At 32.1% G+C, this 23,229-nt stretch overlaps 1 protein-coding gene, 1 long non-coding RNA gene and 1 pseudogene across 2 annotated transcripts; 2 read left to right on the top strand and 1 right to left on the bottom strand.

Annotated features, from left to right (window-relative positions):
- Positions 1-1,098: 1,098 nt before the first annotated feature.
- LOC142644624 (uncharacterized) lies at positions 1,099-3,218 on the bottom strand. Its single transcript, XR_012845949.1, has 2 exons — positions 2,820-3,218; positions 1,099-1,316 (listed from the first exon to the last, which is right to left on the bottom strand). It is a non-coding gene; the product is annotated as an uncharacterized LOC142644624 (long non-coding RNA).
- Positions 3,219-8,158: 4,940 nt separating this feature from the next.
- LOC142644706 (phospholipase D alpha 1-like) lies at positions 8,159-11,044 on the top strand (annotated as a pseudogene).
- Positions 11,045-13,806: 2,762 nt separating this feature from the next.
- Positions 13,807-22,800, top strand: LOC142643820 (very-long-chain aldehyde decarbonylase CER1-like). Its single transcript, XM_075818533.1, has 10 exons — positions 13,807-13,888; positions 14,591-14,814; positions 15,236-15,468; positions 17,010-17,229; positions 18,307-18,682; positions 18,861-18,968; positions 20,665-20,865; positions 21,988-22,086; positions 22,251-22,424; positions 22,601-22,800. Exons 1-10 carry the CDS (start codon positions 13,829-13,831, stop codon positions 22,667-22,669), a joined length of 1,764 nt encoding a protein of 587 aa, XP_075674648.1. The 5' UTR covers positions 13,807-13,828; the 3' UTR covers positions 22,670-22,800.
- The last annotated feature ends 429 nt before the right edge of the window (positions 22,801-23,229 follow it).

Below are 23,229 nucleotides of genomic sequence, written 5' to 3'. Positions count from 1 at the left end.
AAAATGGAAAAAATAAATAAATAAAACATTAAAAAGGTAATAAAAAGATAAAATGTTAATAAAAAAATTTCCATGTTATTTTTTACATCAATAAGTAGTTGTATGGTACACCAGAGCTAATATGTTACATAGAGCCTTAGAATTAGAAGTATGCATAGGTCGAGTTTGAAAATTTTTTCAACCCAACCCAACCTTGTTAGGTTGAAAAATTCTCAAGCCAACCACTACAAAAAAAGAGTCTACTAGCGAGGATAAAATACCCTCGCAAAAATTCAAATATCGTCGCAAAAGGTTATTAGCGAGGGTATATGGCCCTCGAAGGCCGTCGTATTTGCTCTTGTTGCTAAAAGAGATTTTGCGACCATACCTTCGCAAATAAATAATTTATGAGGGCAATTCACCGTCGCTACTAAACAAATTTGCCCTCACAAATATATTACCAAACGACGAGAAAAGTCGACGACTTATTTTTAGTGAGGGGAAACAGTCGTCGTTAACAACTATTTGTGAGGACCTTTATACCCTCGCAATTAGTTATTTGCGAATTCCAAATTGACGACATACTTTTTAGTGACAAATAATAACATCGCTAAAATTTATTTGTGAGAGCTTTTAACCCCTCGCAACTTATTTTTAGCGAGAGGAAGCAGTCGTTGTTAACAACTATTTGTGAGGACATTTTTACCCTCGCAATTAGTTATACACAAAATCCTAATTGACGGCATACTTTTTAGCGACAAATAATGGCATCGCTAAAATTTATTTGTGAGGGCTTTTAATCTCTTGTAACTTATTTTTAGCGAGGGGAAGCAGTCGTTATTAATAACTATTTGTGAGGACCTTTATACTCTCGTAATTAGTTATTTACAAATTTCAAATTAACGACAAGACAAATAATAACGTTGCTGAAATTTATTTGCAAAGAATTTTAACCCTCTCGCAATTAGTTAGGAATAATATAATAGTAGTAATATTTTATATAATTTTTGAAATATTTTATTATTTATTTATTTATAATTTATTTTATATCATTTTTGTTTAACTATGATGTTACAATAGTACAATTATTACTAAAAATTGATACATTAGTCCAATAATTACTAAAAATTGATCCACCGAAAGATAAAAATTCATATAAGTTCAAACTTTAAAATATAAAATATACAAAGAAATCCTGAATTTAAACTTTGTTTTAAACTTAAACAACTAGATTTATGACAAGATCTATATTAGTCTTCCTCTGAGTCACCCTCCAAGTTGCTTTCAACCTCTATGTTATTGTTTGAGTTGTCCTCTTCATCTCTCCTAGTACCTTCCTAAAAAAAAATATTAAACATGAGTTAAAATGAAATAATTAAAGTGAATTTGTATTTGTATCAATGCTTCAATAAATAAGTACACATATATCATATCAAATTTAATCATATAATAATATATCATAAACAACAGTAATAACTTTTTTTTTTTTTAAATTTAACAACAATAATAACTTAATTTGATTACTTAAACCACGATCAAAATTAAATATAAATTAAAATAATATAACAATTGCGGATTTATGTGCAACAGCCAACAAGGCCCTCTACACAATCCAAAGCTTGAAGTCAGGAAAAATATACCTTGGCCCTTGAAGTTAACAAAAGTAAAACTTCAAGTCCAAACCTAGCCACTGGTTACAATAGGTTCACCCAATGCAAACCTTGGCCAATACTATTAATTATTGTCAGCAATAATTTTGTCCTAAAACTAAAAGATAGGATAAGCCAAACCATCAAACAAGGATGCTTCTATGATGGTCTTGCAAGAGAACAAAACACCAAGGCATTCATGAACATTAGGGAGAGACCCTTAACAGTGCATGAAGACAAGGGTTCAGAGCTGTGGTTTTACTAGTAGGAACAAAACAAGAAGCAATCAATGTAAACATATACGGTCCAGGCAAAACATGAGCTTCAATGAAACCATACATGGAAGAAATCACAAAGTTTTGTTTGGTTCTTATAAATGTTAACTGTTTTGTACCCAGAAAACAAAACTTTTTTATAGGAAAATTGGTCAAGATTTTTTTTTTTTTGGATAAGTAATAAAAGTTTTATTGAAGATGAAAAATTCTTTATGTTTGCGATGATGAACACAAAGTATCTTAAAAAAATTACAAGAAGGTCATACAAAAGATCTAAAAGCGTTCTGGAACTCAAAAATAGAGGTAAAATGTGTAAAACCCCATGCCCGAGAGCAAACAAACAAGGTACGAATCAATAGGGATTTCATCTGATTGAGAGACCCCCTAACATCCTCGAACATACAACTATTCTGTTACTTCCACACTATCCACATCAAGAATAACGGCACCAGATTCCATACATCCATTGAAGAAATGGTAAACAAATTTGATTTGGCACAATTAATAAACCCACAAAAGCAAAAGTTGATGGCAAGCCAATACGGGTTTCTTTATTCATTTTTATAGGTAAGTAAAGCCTTACAGAAATTCAAACAGGAAACTTAAGCAGAATCTTAAATTGTTTATTTTGGTGAGAAAGTTAGAGCAATGAGTCTCAAGAATTCTATTCTTGAAGTAAAGATTTAGTCCTCAAATCTTAGCCTCTCCTAGCTTGGACATGATGATTCATTTTAGTTCTTAATAATTTTAAGTTTGTGCAAAAAAGGTCGTACAGTTAACTCTAACATAAAATTTTTCTTTTTATCTCCAAATAATTGTGAAACATAGACTAAATGTGTAATGTCTCAAATAATTCTGAAAAACTTTGAGCAACCAAACACTAATAGATGTCAGAAAGAAAGAGAGAAAGAAGTACCTCGGGGCTAGACTGGGATTGCTTATGGGACATATCGAGCTTGCCTTTCTCCAAGGTAACCGCACCAAACGCACCGTACTGCCCTTTCATAACCGGACTCAGCATAGAAGAAGAAGAAACAGCCGGTGGCGCTACCAAGCAACGCTCCAATAAACTCACGGAGGAGGAGGAGTCTCCTTCCACCACTGTCGACAACGAATAAGAAGAAGAAGAATAAATGTTAATCTTCAAGAGGCAGCAGTAATCGAGCGGCGGTGAAGAGGCGGTAGTGATCGAGCGGCAGTGAAGAGGCGGCAGTGGACAGACTATTTCTCCTCTCTTCTCCGTGTCTGACTATAATGAAACCAAAAAGGAATGGATTAGAGGAAAAACCTAAGGAAGACGTGTGGTGTGGTGTGTGCCTGTGTGGATTTTTTTTTTAAAAAAATTTTATGATAATAAAAGTATGTTTTCACCGTTATGCTAAGGATCTTTATTTATTATTATATTTTTAACTTATAGATATGCCCAGTTTTGGGAATATATATATATATATATATATATATATATATCTATATTTATATTATATTAAGTTAGTAAAGATATCATTTGCCTTTCTCAAAAAAAAATAATAATAATAAGATATCATTTGCCTAATGATATATACATAGGCAATTGTAGATGTACACAAGTTAAATTCTGCCAAAGAAATAGATATACAACATGTTTATTTAGAAGGGACTATCTTTCAAAATAATTTATGGTTTGAAGTATTTAAGTCGATCTTATTTATATATATATTTTTAGAAGAAATATTATTTATACTTTTTTCTATGAGAGAGTTTCAATTTTATTCATACTTGACTTAAATAAAAAGATATAAATACTTAGCAAACTCATTAATCCAAGATTTTAATCACAAAAGGCCGTAAAGTCCAAAATATATTGATAACATTATTAGTAGTTGCACACACTATGTAACAAGTTTTGGACTTCCAATATAAGTCCTTTTACTACTATTTTTTATGTTCCTATAATCAAAACTTGCTATATATTTATTTAACTTTCTTTATAAAATAACTAAAGTTTTTAATTAAAAAAAAAATCAAATATATGGCATATCATGATTGGTGAAATTAACTTTAGTTTGTTTATTTTTCTGAAAAAATTATTAAAAAAAAATGAACTTTAATTAACATGTCATGTTTTACTATTTCCTCTAATGTTATTTTCGGTCTTCTTCAACCCTTTTTTGATTCCTTAACTTGAATCAACTCGCTCTTTTTTACTAATGCATAAGCTACCCACATATAAACATGATCAAAGCATCTCAATTCACTCTCCCTCATTCTTTTCATCACTAGGGGCCTGACCATATTCAAGACCTAATTTTGATTGTCCCTTAAAAATGTGTGCAACATAGATTAAACAAGACACTTACCCAATCTTGAGGACTATGTCCCATGATCTCATACATGCTATGAACACTAGATCTTGCTTAAACGATGGTATTTGAGCCCCCACTTAATTTGTATGTAGGCATTGTCACAATCCTACCAATTAGGCTTTGAGCTTCACCTAGTTTGCCTTCTCCTAGCCTTAATGCACCTCCCTCATCGTGTTTTTCCTTCGTTCCCCTGTGTTTCCTAGAATACTCCCTCTATATCGCTTTTCTCATAATGTTTTCCCAACCCTAATCCTGTACCCACTTCTTCCTCTTATTATCTCTTGTTAGTGGGGTAATCATCATTATTTTCCCCACTTCACACATATTCCCACGTTCATCAAAATCCTAGGGGATCCTCACATCTTTAGAGGATTCCTTTGGTACTTGTTCTAGACATCAATGAGTGTTCAGCGGTGAACTTCCCCAATGATACTGCCAGCCCGCGGTCACCGACCTCGCCATGTTCATGCCCTATGTTCACATCCCTCATTGCTCGTCAATATTTAGGCCGACCACCTAAAACTCCCTCGAGGTGGTGTCCCTTTGCCTCACCCTGACCTTAGGGTTGGGCTTACTATGATAAGGTTCAAGGTCAACTCCCCCTATGCGTGCCATAACGAAGTGTTCCAATGGGCCTTAGGGCTTATTTTGGGTTATGACTAAGTGGGCCTACGTGGGCCTTCCAAGCCCAAACCCCCTACACATGCATTTAGAATAATACATGTGCTTAGATATAAATGGTTTTGATTTTAAAGGGGGGACATGTCCTTACTTTAAATTCTTTTTAAAAAACCCATGACTAGCAAGAGTTAATGTTGAGATAAAATAAAAATCTCAATGTGTGAGGGCTACCTCGGTCACTCTTATGTGTGATCTATGGCATGCCTGCTAGTATCTTGTTGTTAAAAGAGATTTTTCAAAAATCAAGGTGAAAAAAATGGATTTTAAACAAAATTTTAAAGGGTGTATATTGGAACCTTCCCATCTATTCTAATCGGGTTGGTGGCTTTTCGCGTTCAGCAGCTGGTTTGGAACTTCTCCGCTTGTTCTGATTGAGTCCGTCACGGGTTAGGCACACACCCGACCCGGACCGACCCGTGGACAGCCTTATCTGTCAATTTGTAATCTTATAGTAAATTTGTGTTATCCTTAGTATCACTAATAATAATAAAAGAAGGTAAACAACCATTATATATACACACACACACACATATAATTTTATAAAATTTTGAACCTTTTGTAATAGGGGACAATGGTTTTTTTCTTAGGAGTAGAATTTTGAGCCTTTTGTGGAGTGGGCCTTAGGCCATCCCTACAGGGGCATAGGTCTAGAATTTGACGGTTTTGAAAATGACATCAAATTCAAAGTCCAACCATTGGATGGGAAGAGCACGGTAAAATCTGGGTATTGGTGAAATTAAGGTGTGATTGGATGGTTTGATTGTGAGAGCAGGCCGATCAAAGTACGGGTACATGACATGTAACCTTCACGTGCCAATTTAGATTCCAATTCTAACCGCTAGATTTACATAGCAAGGTAAAGTATTGGTGTTGATGAAATTTAAGCTCAATTGAACAACCAGATCGAGCTCAAATTAAACCATTTTTACATATAAGCAAACCCATCATTTGTTTTAATATTTAATAGCTGAACTATATTGTTATTTTATAGTATTTGATATAGCTCACTCTAGAGATTTCATATTGTTCTTTTAACATATGACATATAATCTTTTTTATTATCTAATTTTGGGGAGCTATTCAATTTATGAATTATATCTAATTTATTTCATTAATTAACCTATGTATTTCATATACATACTCCTATTTATCCTTGTTTATTATAAAAAATTATACTAATTGTTTAAACTTTAAACCTTATGAACTTCAAACCACATGCCGCTACATATATTCTAAAATTTAAATTAAAAAAAATTCTTATAATAAACAATTTCTTATAAAACCTTTTTTTTTTTGAAAAGATTTCTTATAAAACTTTAAACCTTAGCCCCACATGTCCATCAATTCCCCTTTCCCTCAAATTTTTTTTCACTTTTCCCTCTAACACTCCCTACTCCCAACTCCCTCGGAACACAATTCCCCTTTCCCGCTAAATTTTTTCACTTTTCCCTCTAACACTCCCAACTCACCGTCACTCACACTCTCTCTGCCTTTCCTCAGTCCTCACCGTCACTCTCTCTCTCTCTCTCTCTCTCTCTCAGAGCTCTCCAGTCTCCGCCTCTCCTCATCGTCACTCTCTCTCAGCGAATCAATCGGCTTTCAAAGATTTACACATGCATACACACATTTATTGGTTTTGGCATCGATTTTGCGCTTGATTCTCGTTCCTCATTCTCTGCGAATCAACTGGGTCTTTCTACCACTCTCTTTCCTCAGGTAAATGACTCATTCTTTTCCCTCTTTTGCTAGTTTGGTTTCAAAAGAAAATTATTTTTTGTGGGTTTCTGGGTGTGACGTTTTGGGAGGATTCTGATGATAATTAGCTTTTGTTTCCTTTTCTAGATTGAATTTGTGAACTGGTGAGTTTTTTGTTCTTTGCTTGTTGTTTACTTGTGTTGTCTTATTGAATTTATCATCTGGGTGTGTGTTAGATTTTGATTTTAGAGTTTGAATTCAGTTGGGTATGTGTCGAATTTGGTTTTTGATTGAATTTTATCAACTGAGTATGTGTTAGAGTTGGTTTTTGATTGCATTAAGGTGTTTGATTCTATATGGGGATATGTCTATTTATAGAGAGGAGTGAATCTGTCTAAGTTTTTTCACAAACGAAGCATGTAAGACTTGGTAATTCTTCAAGCATTCTCAATTTCTTGTTTGATGGTTGAACCTTTCTTTAAACACTAAGTCTGTACTCTGCACATATTTGAAAAGCAGTCAAATTAGACTACTTTAATGCTATTGTGCAATTTTCGTGTTGCTTTTGATAAAAGAAAAAAAATTAACCTTACGTTCATAGTATATTTAACAATGAAATGATTGAAGGACCCATGTATATATCTTGACTCTGTGAGCTCCTTTGGTATCAGACGTAATGAAAAGATTGCATGCTATGTCACTGTTAGGGGTGAGAAGGCAATGCAGCTTTTGGAGAGCTGTTTGAAGCTGAAGGAATATGAGATGCTGCGAAGGAACTTTTGTGATACTGGACTTGGGGGAAAAAACCTAAAAACATTTTCTTATTTTTTTGTTTTTTTGGTAACTTTCTTGTTAAAAAATAGATGTTCATTAGAAAAGTAGTGATTCCTTGTATTGTTTTTTGATGCATCATTGTGCTCCAGTTTTAAATTTTATTTTCATTTGTTGGTCATCTTATGAGTCTCTAGCCCAACCTGAGATGCATGTTTACTGTTTTAAAATAGCTATTGGGTGTTCCAGAACCACCAAGGTGAATAATGCCAGGTGAAATTAAACAAGATGAGTCTTTTTCACCAACTGGCCACTGTAACTGTTTCAATTTGTGATTTTTAAGTTGTAGGGTGTTGAGGTTCATAAAAGAACAGAGATTTTTTTTTTTTTTTTTTTGAGAATTATAAAAACAAGGAAGGGCAGCAAAGATCGCAGGGCAAGGATAGTGAATGGCTTATTGCATTGTTTCTCTGTATAGTATATGACAAACCAACTTAATTTTCAACACTGTTGGGCTAATGTAATCAGCTTGGGATGGGATGATCAAATAACTAATAATTTTTATGTAGGTGTTATGAATTGGTTATTGGGTAACTAACCAATAAAAATCTAATCTGTTTTCAAGAAAGCTTATCCCAAACTCATAATGTTTCCTATGCATGTATGTTTGGTATCACTATAATGTATTGTCTTTCACTCCCATTATCATTTCCTTGTTTAATTGACCCACTTTAATCATTGTGTATAAAACTGGTAGGTCATTTTGAGTTACTTTCAATGTTGTGAATAGTGCTTCTTGTCCCAAATCTAAATGAATGAGTATTTTGTGTTTTGGCTTTTAATGCAACTAGATGGCATTTTCATAACCCCATCTCTAGTTATGTACCCTGAAGACCATGAAACATGGAATGTACAATTGTTTTGATCAATTGATGGAGGAGCCGCCTTTGGCTTCCCCAATGCTCCTGAGGATGCAGCCAGGGCCGGTCTTCACACTTGGAAGGATAATGTAGTTGACAGAAGCATTCAGGATGCTTATATCAATGCCATTAGATGAGAAAAGAATTTCATATATATTGAAAGTATGTGCCCTTTAGATGTTTAGTGAATTGGGTTTGTTTGAGCTTGTGTTGTTGAAGTTTTTGTTATGTTTTGCACACTTAGATATTGTAAATGAGTAACGCGGTCATGGCCTTTGTAGTAAAGTGGTAACTTTTTATTTTATGAATTCGTAAAGTGGTACTTATTTTCCTTAAAAAATGTTTAAACAGTGGAAAGTGAGAGCCTTTTGGGATGAAAGATTGCTACTCTGTAAAAAGAGATCGCTAACCTGTCGAAACTGTGTATTCTTCTATGTATGTTTTATCAAGTAATAGGGATTGAAACAATTCCAAGAGAGATTCATATTTAAAAATTGCATAAATGATTATTCATTGAGCTAGCTACATAATTAAATTCTGCAGCTTGGAAGGCCTTTCACCAAAAACAATATCAAATAGTGGAGAACTTCATCAAATGCCTGGTCTGCATGATTATGGACTTCCAGCTGTAACAAGAGATTCTATTCAATGCCTTCCAGAAGATAACAGCACGAACAAAGTTGGAGTGTCGTTTGAGACTCCTTGTGGGCATCTTTTGGTAATTGGCCCATATCGCTTCTCGTATGCTTAAAAAATCTAATTGATAATATTTTAGTGATTAACTTGAAAATATTTCTAAATAAAATTGTTTGCTCTCAGATCAAACCTGTAGAATACATAGAATTGATTTCTTCCATGAGGCCAAATATATGGGTCACTTTAGCTGATGAAGTGCCTACATGGGTATCTGACAAGAGAAACAGGACATCAGTGGATCGAACTATGAGATGGCTTGATGACTGCATTGCATTAAGTCCAGTAAGAACTATACATGTTTTCCCCCCATATTTGGACATTATAAATTACTGTATTAAGATGTTTCTGAGTTATCAATTGCTAGTCAATATTCATTGTTTGAGATTTCAAATGAAATTTGATTAACCAATATTATAGCAATTTTAAAATCTTTAGTTGTTATGCTGTGTGGGAATCTCCCTCCTAATGAGTGTTGCACACATTCATGGACATGAAACCCACTTTCCCTTCCCATTTGGATATTTAACTTCATTTATTATGATTAAATGTGAATCAATGTGAGATCGAGAGAAGGTTTTCCCAAATTCCTAGCTGCTTGCTCTCCCACCTTGTGGTTTTCATTCAATTTTTTTCGTAGAATCATGTAAATTGTGAGCTGACTGCTGAGTATTGACATGTTTTAGATCAATTTGATAGATCCCTTGTTGTATAGATTGGTCACTAATGGGCTTGTTTTAACCCATATTTGTAGGCAGGTGGAGCTGTATTTGGAGCCATTGTTAAAAAATAGATGTTCATTAGAAAAGTAGTGATTCCTTGTAAAACTAATGTTCATTAAAAAATAGATGTTGAATTGGGTTTCTTTTGGAAGCTCTTTCTGCTGGAATTCACATGGCCTTAAATTTGAGGAGGTCGGTGCTGTAAATCTTATTCCAAAAGAACTGTCACTGAAGATTGTTAGTAAGATTGAGGCAGGAGAAAGATTTACAGTCTATGTTGTCATTCCACTGTGGCCAGAGGGTATCCCAGAAAGTGCATCTGTGCAAGCAATATTGAATTGGGAAAATAGGACAATGGAGATGATGTACAAAGATATAGTGCAGGCCCTCCAAACTAAGGGGAAAGAGGCAAACCCAAAGGACTATTTGACATTCTTTTGCCTTGGAAATTGAGAAATGAGGAAAAGTGGAGAATATGAACCTTCAGAGAAGCCCGAACAAGACACAGATTATAGTAGAGCTCAGGAAGCCAGGCGGTTCATGATCTATGTTCATGCTAAGATGATGATAGGTAAATTGGTTCATCAAATTTTTATGATGTTGTGTTGTGAGCAAGAAAAGAAGTTTAGGAATTTTGGAATTGGATGGTCTTATAATAGTTTTATATTTATTGGCCAATTGGCATTATGTACATGAGGTTTGGATTTTGTTCCTATTAAATTATTGGAGATCTATTCATAAAGAAATTGTTGAGGTATTTTGGATTTATTTGTTTTAATTTTTGAGGATAAATTTTAGTTGCTAAGAAGGCCTTGCACATTTGTACGGTGCTTACTTCATAAGTGTGCAGTGGTTGTCACGTGCTTATCTTATAGTTGGGTTCGGGGCGTGACAAATACACTATCATTGGATCTGCCAACATCAATCAGAGGTCAATGGATGGTGCCTGGGATACAGAGATTGCCATGGGAGCCTATCAACCATTCCACCTATCCACTAGGTAGCCAGTTAGGGGACAAATCCACGGCTTTCGAATGGCATTGTGGTACGAGCACTTAGGCATTCTAGATAACTCCTTTCTCCATCCAGAAAGTGTGGAATGTGTCCAAAGAGTGAACCAAATTGCTAGAAAGTATTGAGACCTCTATTCTAGTGAGACACTGGACCATGACTTGCCAGGCCATTTGCTCAGTTATCCCATTCATATCACTGAAAAAGGAGTGGTCAAAGAGCTACCTGGGATAGAATTCTTCCCAGACACAGGCTAAAGTTCTTGGATCCAAGTCTGAATTACTGCCTCCAATTCTCACCACTTAATTGCCTTGCATTAATTTTAAAACTGAGCTTTTTTTTTTGTTCATCTTATTTCCCAGTACTATGAATGATTGGCAATCACTGATTGCTATGTGTTGTGGATATGTAAATAACATTTTTACTATAGTCTAGTTCATGCAACTTTCCAAAGAAGTGATCATGTAGTTCTTGTAGTGGTTAATTACGCAGATAGAAAATGATGGATAAATTAGAATTATGAAGTTCAAAGTCAAGCTGAGTCCAAAAGTTTCAAAGAATTAGAGCAAACCAACTATAAGTTGTGGCCTAATTGAAAACCAGAGATGAAAAACAAGATATTATGAATTTTAATAAGCATAATTTTGAATACAAATTTCCTATCACTTTATAATTCACCAATCATTATATTCTTTGAATTTTAAAATAACTTTTATCTCCAAAGAAAATTATTATTTTAATTATTATTTGTGAAGGTCAATCGTGGTCCTCGCAAATAAGTTAGTATTAGTGAGGCTATGTTTTTAACTCACACAAAAAATAAATTTTTGTAAGGGATTTTTATTGTCCCTCGGAAATAATTTGGTGGGAACATTTCCCTCCAAATTTTTTGACATTTTAATGATTATTTGTGAAGGTCGATCTTGGCCCTCGCAAATAGTTTAGTATTAGTAACGGCATTTTTTAACCGTCACAAATAATACACTTTTTGCGAGAGATTTTTAATTGTCCCTCGCAAATAATATGGAGGGAAAATTTCCCTCCAAAATATTAGCATTTGTGACGGCTATAACACATAATTGCGACAGTTTTTTTTGTTGGTCACAAATATTTCACATTTTACCAAGTATTTGTGAGGGTTTTATTTTGCCATCATAAATAATATTTTTTGAGAGGGCTTTTTGGGTCCGTCAAAAATTCTTGGTCGCTAATAGACATTTTTTTTGTAGTGAACCTACATGAGGAGAATAGGTTGGGTTCGGGTTAGTGGGCTATGCATAATGTTTTATACCTTGCAAAAATTGGAGTTTCATCAATTATTTGAACACCCTTTTCAATAAATTGTTACAATTCATATAATATGCTTAAATTATATTCAATAGTTTCAAATTTATTAAACTAATTTTCAAAATACCAAAATCAATCAAACAAAAAAATTAGAATAAGGATAATAAAAATAAACTTATCCACATGTATGGTGGGTCAAGTTGGGCCAAATGGGTTAAAAATGCTATCCACCTAAACTCGGCCTTACCTGAGGCTAAAAATAAAATTTCAACTCAACCCAATCCAACCCATTATCCTAAAACAAATCAAGGAGTTAGATAAGACCACGTGCAAGTTTCAAATCCACGAACTCCTTCTCTCTTAGATTTGCAGCATACAAGAACCCACGCTTGTGAGTTTGAGATCTCTCTCAAAAATTTCAGATCATAGGTTGTTGATCTATGTAGCAACTAGATTCCACTAGCATTTGATTTTAGATCTTGTTTTGGTAAACGCTTGTAGAGTTGGAAGGTATAGAACCTCTCAGATCTCATAGGAGTAACTCACAAGCCTTCCAAGAGTCTTTAAAACGTGGCTAGAGTTTTTTTTTTTATATGTAAGTGTTGGACTGAAACCCTAAGCGTTTTCACGAGCTTGGGCCTATTTAAAAATTCTGCAGAAATTATTTTTTTGTGATTCTTGATCGATCAAGCCTCATCCTTCGATCGGTTGAGCTTCACAAAAAATTAATTCTTTTTGTTGCAGCTTAAAATTTTTGAGTTTTGACCTGTACAACTTTGAGCAATGTCTAACACCTATCTTAAACATGTTTTTGTTCTCACATTGCCAACACTTACAAGTTGAAATTCTAAACATTTAATCATAAATCTTTAGAACTTAACAATATTAAATAAATTTTTTATAATATGAAATTCTAACTAAATATTATTTAAGTGATATCAAATATAAACATTGCAATTTGAAAATGTTAACGTTGCCTTAGGTCTCAATCTGTTAAAACAAATATAAGCATTAAGGCATTTGAAAATGTTAACATTGCCTTAAGTCGCAATCTATTAAGATTGTACAAATAAAAACATTAAAATTGTATAAATTATTCAAACTATATTTAAAATTTAAATTTATGTTGGATAAAATCTAATTTATTTATATGAGTTACACGACTTTGTGTTATCTTAACACAAATAATGAACCAAATAACAAGTTGATTGTAAATTAAACATGTTAACACAAAACTGACATTTCTTGGATGAAAAAATGGACTCAATTATCATGACAATATAGATCGACTTATTTTGGTATGAAATCCAAAAAAATGCAGTGAGATTCATAAATAGTGTTAAAAATGGACTCAATTATTGTTAAAAGTACTGTAAACAAGGTAAAAGTTAGTTGAAATAGTATAACGAGACTCATGAATAATTCTAAAAAAATACAGTGAAACTCATAAATAATAGTAAAAATAAACTGAATAGTAATTTTTTTTTTTTTTTTCATCCTAACCCAAACGAACCCAAAGCACGCTATTTCTTAACTTGCAAAAAATTGTATCATATCCCAACTAGTTTTAAATATCTTCAACTGCCCTTTTTTTTTTTTTTAAATCAGTCAGCCTACATATCATAACTTTTTTTAATTATATATATCGGCTTGTCTTCTCCAAACACACATTTTATGTTTTATATAGAAAAATATAATAAAAAAGTAGTTGCAATGGGCCCCGCATTAACGAAGAAGGTTAATAGCATATATATATGAGCTTCGATGGGTTGCATGCTGAGCAAGTGAAGTAGTAAAGAAAGAATGGCTTCTAATCCAGGAATTCTCTCCGATTGGCCATGGAAGCATCTTGGAAGCTTTAAGGTGGTTTCTTTGTCTAATCCTTCCAAGTTACATCTCTGTCTTTGTACACACAGTCAGTCTCACACACACCCCACAAAATCTTTGCTTTAAGGTTAGGGTTCTTGCCTTCTTGGTAGTCTGTGAAGCTTTCCTTTTGTTAGGTGTTATGACAATATTATATTTGGAGTCCTTTGTTTCTTGGATTCTTTTCTATGTATGTTGTTGTATTCTTTTTTCTCTGCCTCCTTGTAGTTGTTGGCTGTATTATGGAGTTTGGCCCATGGCTGCTACAACGTTCTTTTTGTTTCAACATAAATCCTTTATTTAGGATGGAAAAAAAAATATTGCGTTTTGGTTGTTATTTTGTTTGTGAAATGTGGCCTACTAGGGCTTATTACTCGATATTTTGGTTCGGATTTGGACCACTTTTTTATAAGAAAGGAAAAATGTATATACTTGGCTCCCTTTAACCTCAAAAGATATACATGCATATATATATATATATATATATATATATATATATATATATATATATTATATATATATATACACTCGAGTTTTGGGAGTATATATACATGTATATATAGACTCGACCATTAAAAAAAGCTTAATTATGTCTTCTTCTTCTTTTTCATTTTTTGGAAAGAAACAAGTATATATGATTAAATGGTTTGCATTTCGTATACTAATTAATTAACTTCTCATTGTTTCATTCAATCGAAGTATTTGATCTTGGCTCCAGGGGCGGTACACAGCATATACTCATTCCTATTCAAGGAAGAGAGTAAAAGGGACCTTACCAACTTTTCCATACTCCCACTTCTGTTATGGAGGATGCTTCACAATCAAATATGGATTAGTATTTCTCGTTACCAAAATGCAAAAGGCAACAACCTACTTGTTGACAAGAGTCTTCAATTTGAACAAGTCGACAGAGAGCAAAGTTGGTTAGTATCAATTTTATTTTTATACACAAATTTTCTTTTTCTTTTTTTTTTGCTTAAAACAAAAGGGCAAGAGACGACATGAATTGTCGTCTTGGCTATAGTGATATCCTACCTACTAGACTGGGCCTGTGGGAGTAGAAAATCTGAATTAGTCATAACTGTCCATCCGAGCCCATAAAAAACATGCACAAATTATTTCTACATGCATTTAATTTCATCAATTTATTCACGGTCCACCCAGCCTCATGGAAGACACACAAACTATATTTACTTGCATTTGATTTTATCAATTTATTCACATATGTTGCACCTTACAAACTATTAATATGCAAGTTGCAACATATGTGAACAAATTGACAAAATCTAATGCACATAAAAATTAAGTAGCAGTAATCTTACGTCTTTTTTGGTTGATATTTAGGGATGACCAAATAATTCTGAGTGGAATCATATCCTACCTAGTCAACACTACGGTGCCGGGGAGTTCCCACTTATCCATTTGGAGAACAGATGGAGTAATTCTAGCAATTCTACTTCATGTGGGTCCAGTGGAATTCCTCTACTATTGGCTTCATAGAGCATTGCACCACCATTACCTTTACTCTCGCTATCATTCTCACCATCATTCCTCAATTATCACAGAGCCTATCACTTGTAAAACCTATTACTATATGTCTTTATTTCATTTTCCTTTTCATATATTATCATTAGTCACAGATTGATGAATATTTTTATCCATTAATACTTTACATCACATTCATGCAAGTAGATGGGGCCAGGGAGGCTTTCAGAATATAAAAAAAAATACATTATTATTTTTTAAAATATTATTATTATATAAAATTATGTTTTTACGCACATTCACCGTTCATGTAAATTTTACTTTGTAGACTAAATAAATGTATACAATAATAATAATAATAATAATAATAATAATAATAATAATAATATTATTATTATTATTATTATTATTATGTTCGAAAATCTTAGGGACTAATGTATTAAAACTTCAATATATAATGTTGGCAAATCATGATCAAAACTTAGAGTCTAGATTTAAGTTGCTCAAAGTATGTTTAATGTAAAGTTGGAATCGAGTAATTACAAAAAATTATTGTTCACTTCCTGCAAGGTTCAATCGATCGAAAATTAGATTCCATAGATCAAAACTCATGCAGATTGTTTTTCTACAGAATTTTTCCAACTCAGCTCAAGTTCGTTTGACGTGTAGGATGTTTTATGTTTCATATAAATAGAAAAACTCTAGGCACGTTTTAGAGTAGTTGTTTATGCTGTGTGTGTGAATCTTTTGTGAGATCTAGAGGTGCTTGTCTTCATACACACTTAGGGTTATCAAGATTAAGATTGATGTCGAGACCTTGATGATTGTTTCAGTTGCTGCATAAAAAACTTTCAAGAAATACAAGTGGTGTACTTATGGATGCTATAGATCTGAGAAAAAGTAGTCCGTGAACTCGGAACTGTCACGTGGTCGTGGTAGTAAATTTTAGCAATAGGATGTTAATGGTCTAAGTCGCTATTGTAAAACTTCAATTTTTTCATAGTGGATCTGTTTTACCTTGAAGATAGCTAGGTTATATCCTTCTTTATTTTTTTACTAGCTTGATTTTCTTAGATTATCATATCGTGTGTTATTTACTTTTCCACACTGCTTTACATGATATAATTTACTTGTGTTAACCTAGATATGAATAATTTACCTAAGTTAATCACTTGGATAAATAACTAGATTAATCTAGTTGAGTTTTAAGGTTCTAAAAATCGTACAATTATTATTATTATTATTATTATTATTATTATTATTATTATAAATCAGTAATGTCCCACAAGTTGATGGTCAACTTAAAAATTAAAAAGAGATCTAGCTTTTTGACATTTTATTTTTTATGGGTAAGTTTGATTCCAGAGAGGAGAGGCAAGATTCAAACTAATAATAACCTTCATTTATAAGCAATGGATCATATCCATTATGATTATGCCATGGGCTTAATCATTTGTGCTACCCTTGGAAGATATGTTAAGATTTCGAACTTCCATAAATTTTTCATCTTTAAAGAAGTTGCATTAGCAAGGTATTCTATAGAATAAGTTTTAAAGAATGGGTAAACTACACCCATAATATTTATCTCACAATCATATTCTTATATTTACATAATGTTTTTTTTTTATGGCAGCTGTCGTATATCCTTTTTCTGAGATTATAATATATTACATGCTCTTTTCTATAATACCAATGACACTCATCTTGACGGGAACTGCTTCTTTGGACTCTATTGTCGGTTATTTTACTTATGTTGATTTCAAGAACAACATGGGTCACTGTAATTTTGAGTTTATTCCAAAGTGGTTGTTCTCTTTGTTTCCTCCGCTCAAGTTTCTCATGTACACTCCTTCGTAAGTCATAACCCTTATATTCTATATAATTCTTTATTTACGTTCTTGATTTATTATTCTCTCTTTTCACACATATATGTGCATCTAAACATACAGACATTAAAGAAAAAAAGAAACATGAAGAAAAAAAAATGTATGCAACTTCTTAGAATTTGGATTGTTCCAAAAATCACCAAAGTATTTGTTAAGATGGCCGACTTCCAAAGGATGATGATTTCAAAATGGTATACTGAACTAGCTTATGAAAACAAGGACATAGATATTTATTGATTTATGTAAATTTAACCAGTGGATTGTAAACCAACGTAGCATGAGACCATAGGTTTCATCATACTTGGATGCATGAATTATTTTACATTAGCAAAAAGTATTATTCATGTTATGTTAGGTGTAGCATTTAATAATGTTATATCACCTAATAATTTTTTTTTTATTAGACATATATTATGACAAATTTAACATTAGATTATATTTTTTTTCTTATAACTTCCATAATTATTGCAAAATTTCAAGACAGATAGAGATCAATAGTTGTTTCATTCTCTTATATGGAATGTTTAAGTTCTAGGTTTTTTTTTTTAATCTTAAAATTAGGAACAAAAAAGATGATATAAAAATCGAGGAACACAACTTAATTTTTGTCACAACTTTTACCACCACCTTAAAGATGAGTTTGTGAATGGAAGAGGAAGCAATATCCAATTAACATGAAATTTAACATAACATGTAATTCACGGTAGGATCTTAAAGATATTAATATAATAAAAAGTTACTATAAGTTACTATGTATTATAATCTTACCAAAAAGTTTAAATATGTTTATTAGGGAAATAGCTAGAGATGCTCTCTTAATTATCAAGATACTGATAGCACCTTTCAAAAAAAAAATTACATGATCGTACCCTATGCATTTGATATGTGAAACTAAAGAACACCTCATTCTATATGAGAATTCTAAATTAAAAAAAAAATTTAACTATAAATAATCACTTATCTCAAGAATTTAAATTTATAAAAAAAAAATCGTATATTAATTTGAGTTCTTAATAAATATTCTAACAATTTTGCTTACCACAGGTTTCACTCTTTACCTCATACGCAATTTCGAACCAACTACTGTCTTTTCATGCCTCTTTATGACTACATTTATGGTACTATGGACAAATTTAGTGACGCACTACATGAAATTTCTCTCAAGAAGAAAGAAAAAGTGTCACACGTAGTGTATCTAACACATCTCACAACACTAGACTCGATCTATCATTTGAGGCTTGGACTTTCTTCCTTAGCCTCTAGTCCTCACACCTCAAAATGGTACATGTGGTTAATGTGGCCCCTGACATTATTGTCTACGATGTTAACATGGATTTATGGTCGTACATTTGTTGTTGAGAGGAACCATTTCAATATGCTCACCTTGCAAACTTGGGTCATCCCGAAGTATAGTGTACAAGTAAGAAAAATCTTCACCACCAGCTCTTAATTTTGTAGTTTTGTAAGATGTTTCTTCCCCAACTTAAACAAGTATTTTTATCGTTTACAAAGTAATCTTGTTGGTAACCAATGCATTCCAAATTTTCAATCAATAATTATGCTATTTTGCTTACATATTTATCTACATATTGTTACAGTACTTTTTGCGATGGCATGAGAACTCTATTAATGATTTGATTGAGCAAGCCATACTTGAAGCAGAGAAAAAAGGAGTTAAAGTGTTAAGTCTAGGTCTCTTGAACCAGGTAAGTATCAGTTTTCCCTTTTTCTTTGTGTAATTTAAAAATAAATGCATAATAAATAGTATCAGTGTAAATTTATACAGTTACTATAGCAACCACGTATCTTTACAAACTTTGCTTGAATTGATATGGATGAATTTGGAGCTTGGTTGGCTAAAATGTGATATTTTTTCTATTTTACACACAATGATGCAAGTGTTCTCAATTAGAGACTTACGCTCTGTTTGTTTCGAAGTAAAATATTTGCAAATGTAAAATATTTTACATGTAAAATATTTTCAATAAAATATTTTCATTTTACTGTGTTTGACTGTCAACATGAAAATACAATGAAAATCATTTTCCAATTGCATGTTGGGTTTTAATAACGTATAAGATCAGCGAAAATTCCTTGATGAAGATTACTCATCACAAGGTATATTGGATTAAAGGACATCATTCTTAAAAGTTAGGTGATAACCGCTGTGCTAAAACATTCTAATAAATAATCCAAAAGAAGAAAGCAAAGAAATGGATATAACAATGGAATTTATCAAACCAATTGTAGCAAAAATTGAAGAATACTTGCTGGAGCAAATCGAACAACAGTGCGGCTATTTATTTCACCTAAATAGCAACATCAAGAATCTTAAAGATCAATTTCAAAAGCTGGGTGACAAGAGACGTGGGGTGCAATCAGAAATTGACGCAACCAAAAGGAACGGAGAGATAATTGCACTTGGGGTTCAAAATTGGGTCAAAAAGGTAGACAATATCAACATCAGTGAAGATCTACGCAGATTCTTTGATTTAGAAAGTTAGGGCGAATATGATGAGGTTGGTAGTGTCGATAATGGTTAGGGTCAGTCAGTGGCGTCAGTCAGTGGGTGGATAGGGGTGTGGGATGGGTGGAGATGAGAGAGTTGTGGCCTTGTGAGTGAGAGAGCTGAGAGATAGAGAAAGGGAGAAGAAATGAGAAAGTTAAGAGAGGGGAAGAAGCTAATCAAGTGTCGGGAGTGAGAGAGGAGAAGAAAATGTAAAATGTTTTACCGATTTTTTAAGTGTAAAATATTTTACAGGTTTTGCATTTGGTTTTTCCTTTGACTGAAAATATTTTACATTTGACTAATTATTTTACTGCAAAACAAACATAGTAAAATGTGAAAATATTTTCCTAAAAATATTTACATCAAAACAAACAGAGCGTTAATTTACTTGTTTAGTAGGACTTTTTTTCTTATGTGAAATATTGGCCTTTAAATTTGTTTTCTTTTGCAATGGTGTTATAGAGATATCAACTTAGAGAGATTAATAAAGTCTTCTATAAAATATAGTGACACTTAATCCAAAAAGTAAGAAGAATTTAACTCAATTATATGATATTAAGAATAATGCTAGAGATACAAATTATTTTACAAAAAACTTTACAAACTACTGATGCGATGAGTAATTATTGGTAAATGAAAAAGTGATATTAATGGTGGATCTAGATAAAAACCAATAAAAAATTGGTTATATCAATATTTTGTAAAAATGTTGAAAAATAATTTGTGGCAGTAGCATTATTCTTATATTAATTCTTAAATTTCTTTACAGTCAACTTCTTTTTTTTTTTTGGTATATGGGACTTCTAGTAACATGTGTATACTGCCCCAACATACTCATATATGATAGGTCGATACATGATACTCTCTCTCTCAATACATCGAAGGTTTTGTAGGGGGAGGAACTCAACAGATATGGTGGAGTCTATGTCAAGAGGAATCCTCAACTGAAAATAAAGGTGGTAGATGGAAGTAGCCTCGCAGCTGCCATTGTGCTAAATAGCATTCCCAAAGGGACAACCCAAGTGCTCCTTCGAGGCAAAATCACTAAGGTTGCCTGTGCAATTGCAGTTGATTTATGCAAACAGGGCATTCAGGTATTTTTAACCCCTCATATTCATGTTGTAATAAGACCGGTACTCATAATTGGAACATTATTTTGAAAGCAAAAAGTGTAGCCCCATTACTAATTCTTTGTTTCTCACCACCAAAATAAGCTTTAGATACAGTCCTGGCATTTGATTTAATGTTTCATCTAACCAACCTAGCAACAAATTCCACGTTCATACATACTCTATAGCCTGGTTATAATTAGTGTCGGAGTCTGAAACTTTTTTCAAGGGGTCAAGCTAATTTTGGTAAGATAAAAAGTATAATTGTAATATGATTTAAAACTTATTATTTTCTCGTATATAACTAAAATCTTGGCGATCATAATTAATATTTTCAAATATTTTAAAACTAAATTAGAGATTATACTATTGAAGTATACTTATAATTTCAAACATTGTGATGAAACATAAATAGATTTACTCAATTTAAATACTTAAAATATTTTTTTGAGAAACATATACTTGAAATATTAAATGTCACTTTAGATGCCTAAATATATACAATGTAATATGAGAAAAATATAAGAATAATAAAAATTAAAATAAGAACTTTACTTTTCATAAATGACATAAAATATGGATCTCTAACTCCTAACCAAAATTTTCATTTCTCATAACAATAAAATAAAAATAAAAATAATATTATAGTTTCCATATCTTTGATTCTCTAAACGAAAATTTTAACAAAAGTAGAAGATATTTTCAATTTGAAAATGAAATAATTAAAATAAATGACGCTTTGATTTAGTTTTTTACGTATATGGTATAAAAGTAATTAAAAAAAATGATTCATCAACCATTTAGATAAGCCTATCTATTTGTCTAAAAATATATCTTGGATACAAACTGAATTACGTATGCCATAAAAGTAATACGAAAAAACAAAAATAAATAATTTAGTCATTTATAAATGTAGTATAATATTTTTAAAATTTAGGAGAACTAATAGTTAAAATTTACATATAAATTTTTATTCTCTATGAAAAAATATGAGGGAGGAAGAATTTTAAAAGGCCAGGGGGCTCATGGCCAATTACTATAGCCCCCAATGCTTAGATATATGTTTTCAAATTTTTTATCTTCTAACATGTTTTGAGCTCATTTTAGGTAGCCACATTACAGCAGGATGAGTACATGAAGCTTAGCAAATCGTTGGAGATGAGCTCAGAGAATAGTTTGATCCTTTCCAAAAGTTACAGTCAAAAGGTGAACCATAAAATACTTTACCTGATCCATTATCTCAACCTTTATAGTTAGTTATAACATATAATATTTGTTCTTGTTACCTAAGTCCTAAAGATTTAAATTATTATTCACAAATTAATTAAGATCATTTAATTTCTACACCTAAACATTTCACTATCTTATAGATATGGTTAGTGGGAGATGGATTGACTGAAGAAGAGCAGTTAAAAGTGCCAAAAGGAGCATTATTTATTACCTATTCACAATTTCCACCAAAGAAATTTCGAAAGGACTGCCTATACCATAGCACGCCGGCAATGTTAATTCCCACTATTCTTGAGAATGTCCACTCTTGTGAGGTTCGTAATATTACTCTAAATGATGTTTTGTCTTGAGCATTTACATTCAACTTTACAAACAATAACCAAATTTTAAAGTAAAAGCCACTTTTGAGTTTTGATTGAGCACTCTCTCCAAGCACCAACATATTGCAAAACTATGAATATTTATAGAAAGCTAATAAATTTGATCGCAGAACTGGTTGCCAAGAAGGGTGATGAGTGCATGGCGTATAGCTGGGATAGTGCATGCATTAGAAGGATGAAATGAGCATGAGTGTGGTTACACGATGTCCAACATGGAGAAAGTTTGGCAAGCAAGTCTTCAACATGGGTTTCAACCTTTGATGTTCTCAAATGGATCTAAATACTAGCTTCATAAGCATATGGTGGTGTATTTTAATAAAAATAATAAATTAAAATTTCCTATGGAATGTTGGTGTATTTTAATAAAATTAATAATTTTCATATGGAATGTTATGCCACATTAACTAAATGAGTTGTTTAAAAAAATTATATTACATTAACACAGGCTTCATTATCTTTCTAATTTATTTGTCATTATGTTGTGACTATAAATATAATGTATTCATTTATTTTAACTGGTTAAAAATATTAGTAAATAAATACTACCCCTTAGTTTTTTTTTTTTTGATAAAAAATACTTCCCCTTAGTTACTTTGGTGTGTATGAGTAGAATTTATTTAAGATAAACTTTGGCTACAAACTTGGTAATAACCTAAGGCTACAACTCTCACTAATAAAATTAACATGACTACATATTTTGAAAACCTATTCATTGAATTATATGGGCAAAGTTACTCAA

This window comes from Castanea sativa, chromosome 7 (assembly GCF_040712315.1).
Source record: "Castanea sativa cultivar Marrone di Chiusa Pesio chromosome 7, ASM4071231v1".
Classification (NCBI taxonomy): Eukaryota; Viridiplantae; Streptophyta; class Magnoliopsida; order Fagales; family Fagaceae; genus Castanea; species Castanea sativa.
Note: the sequence above shows the minus strand (reverse complement) of the source record. Positions and strands in the feature narration are given on the sequence as shown.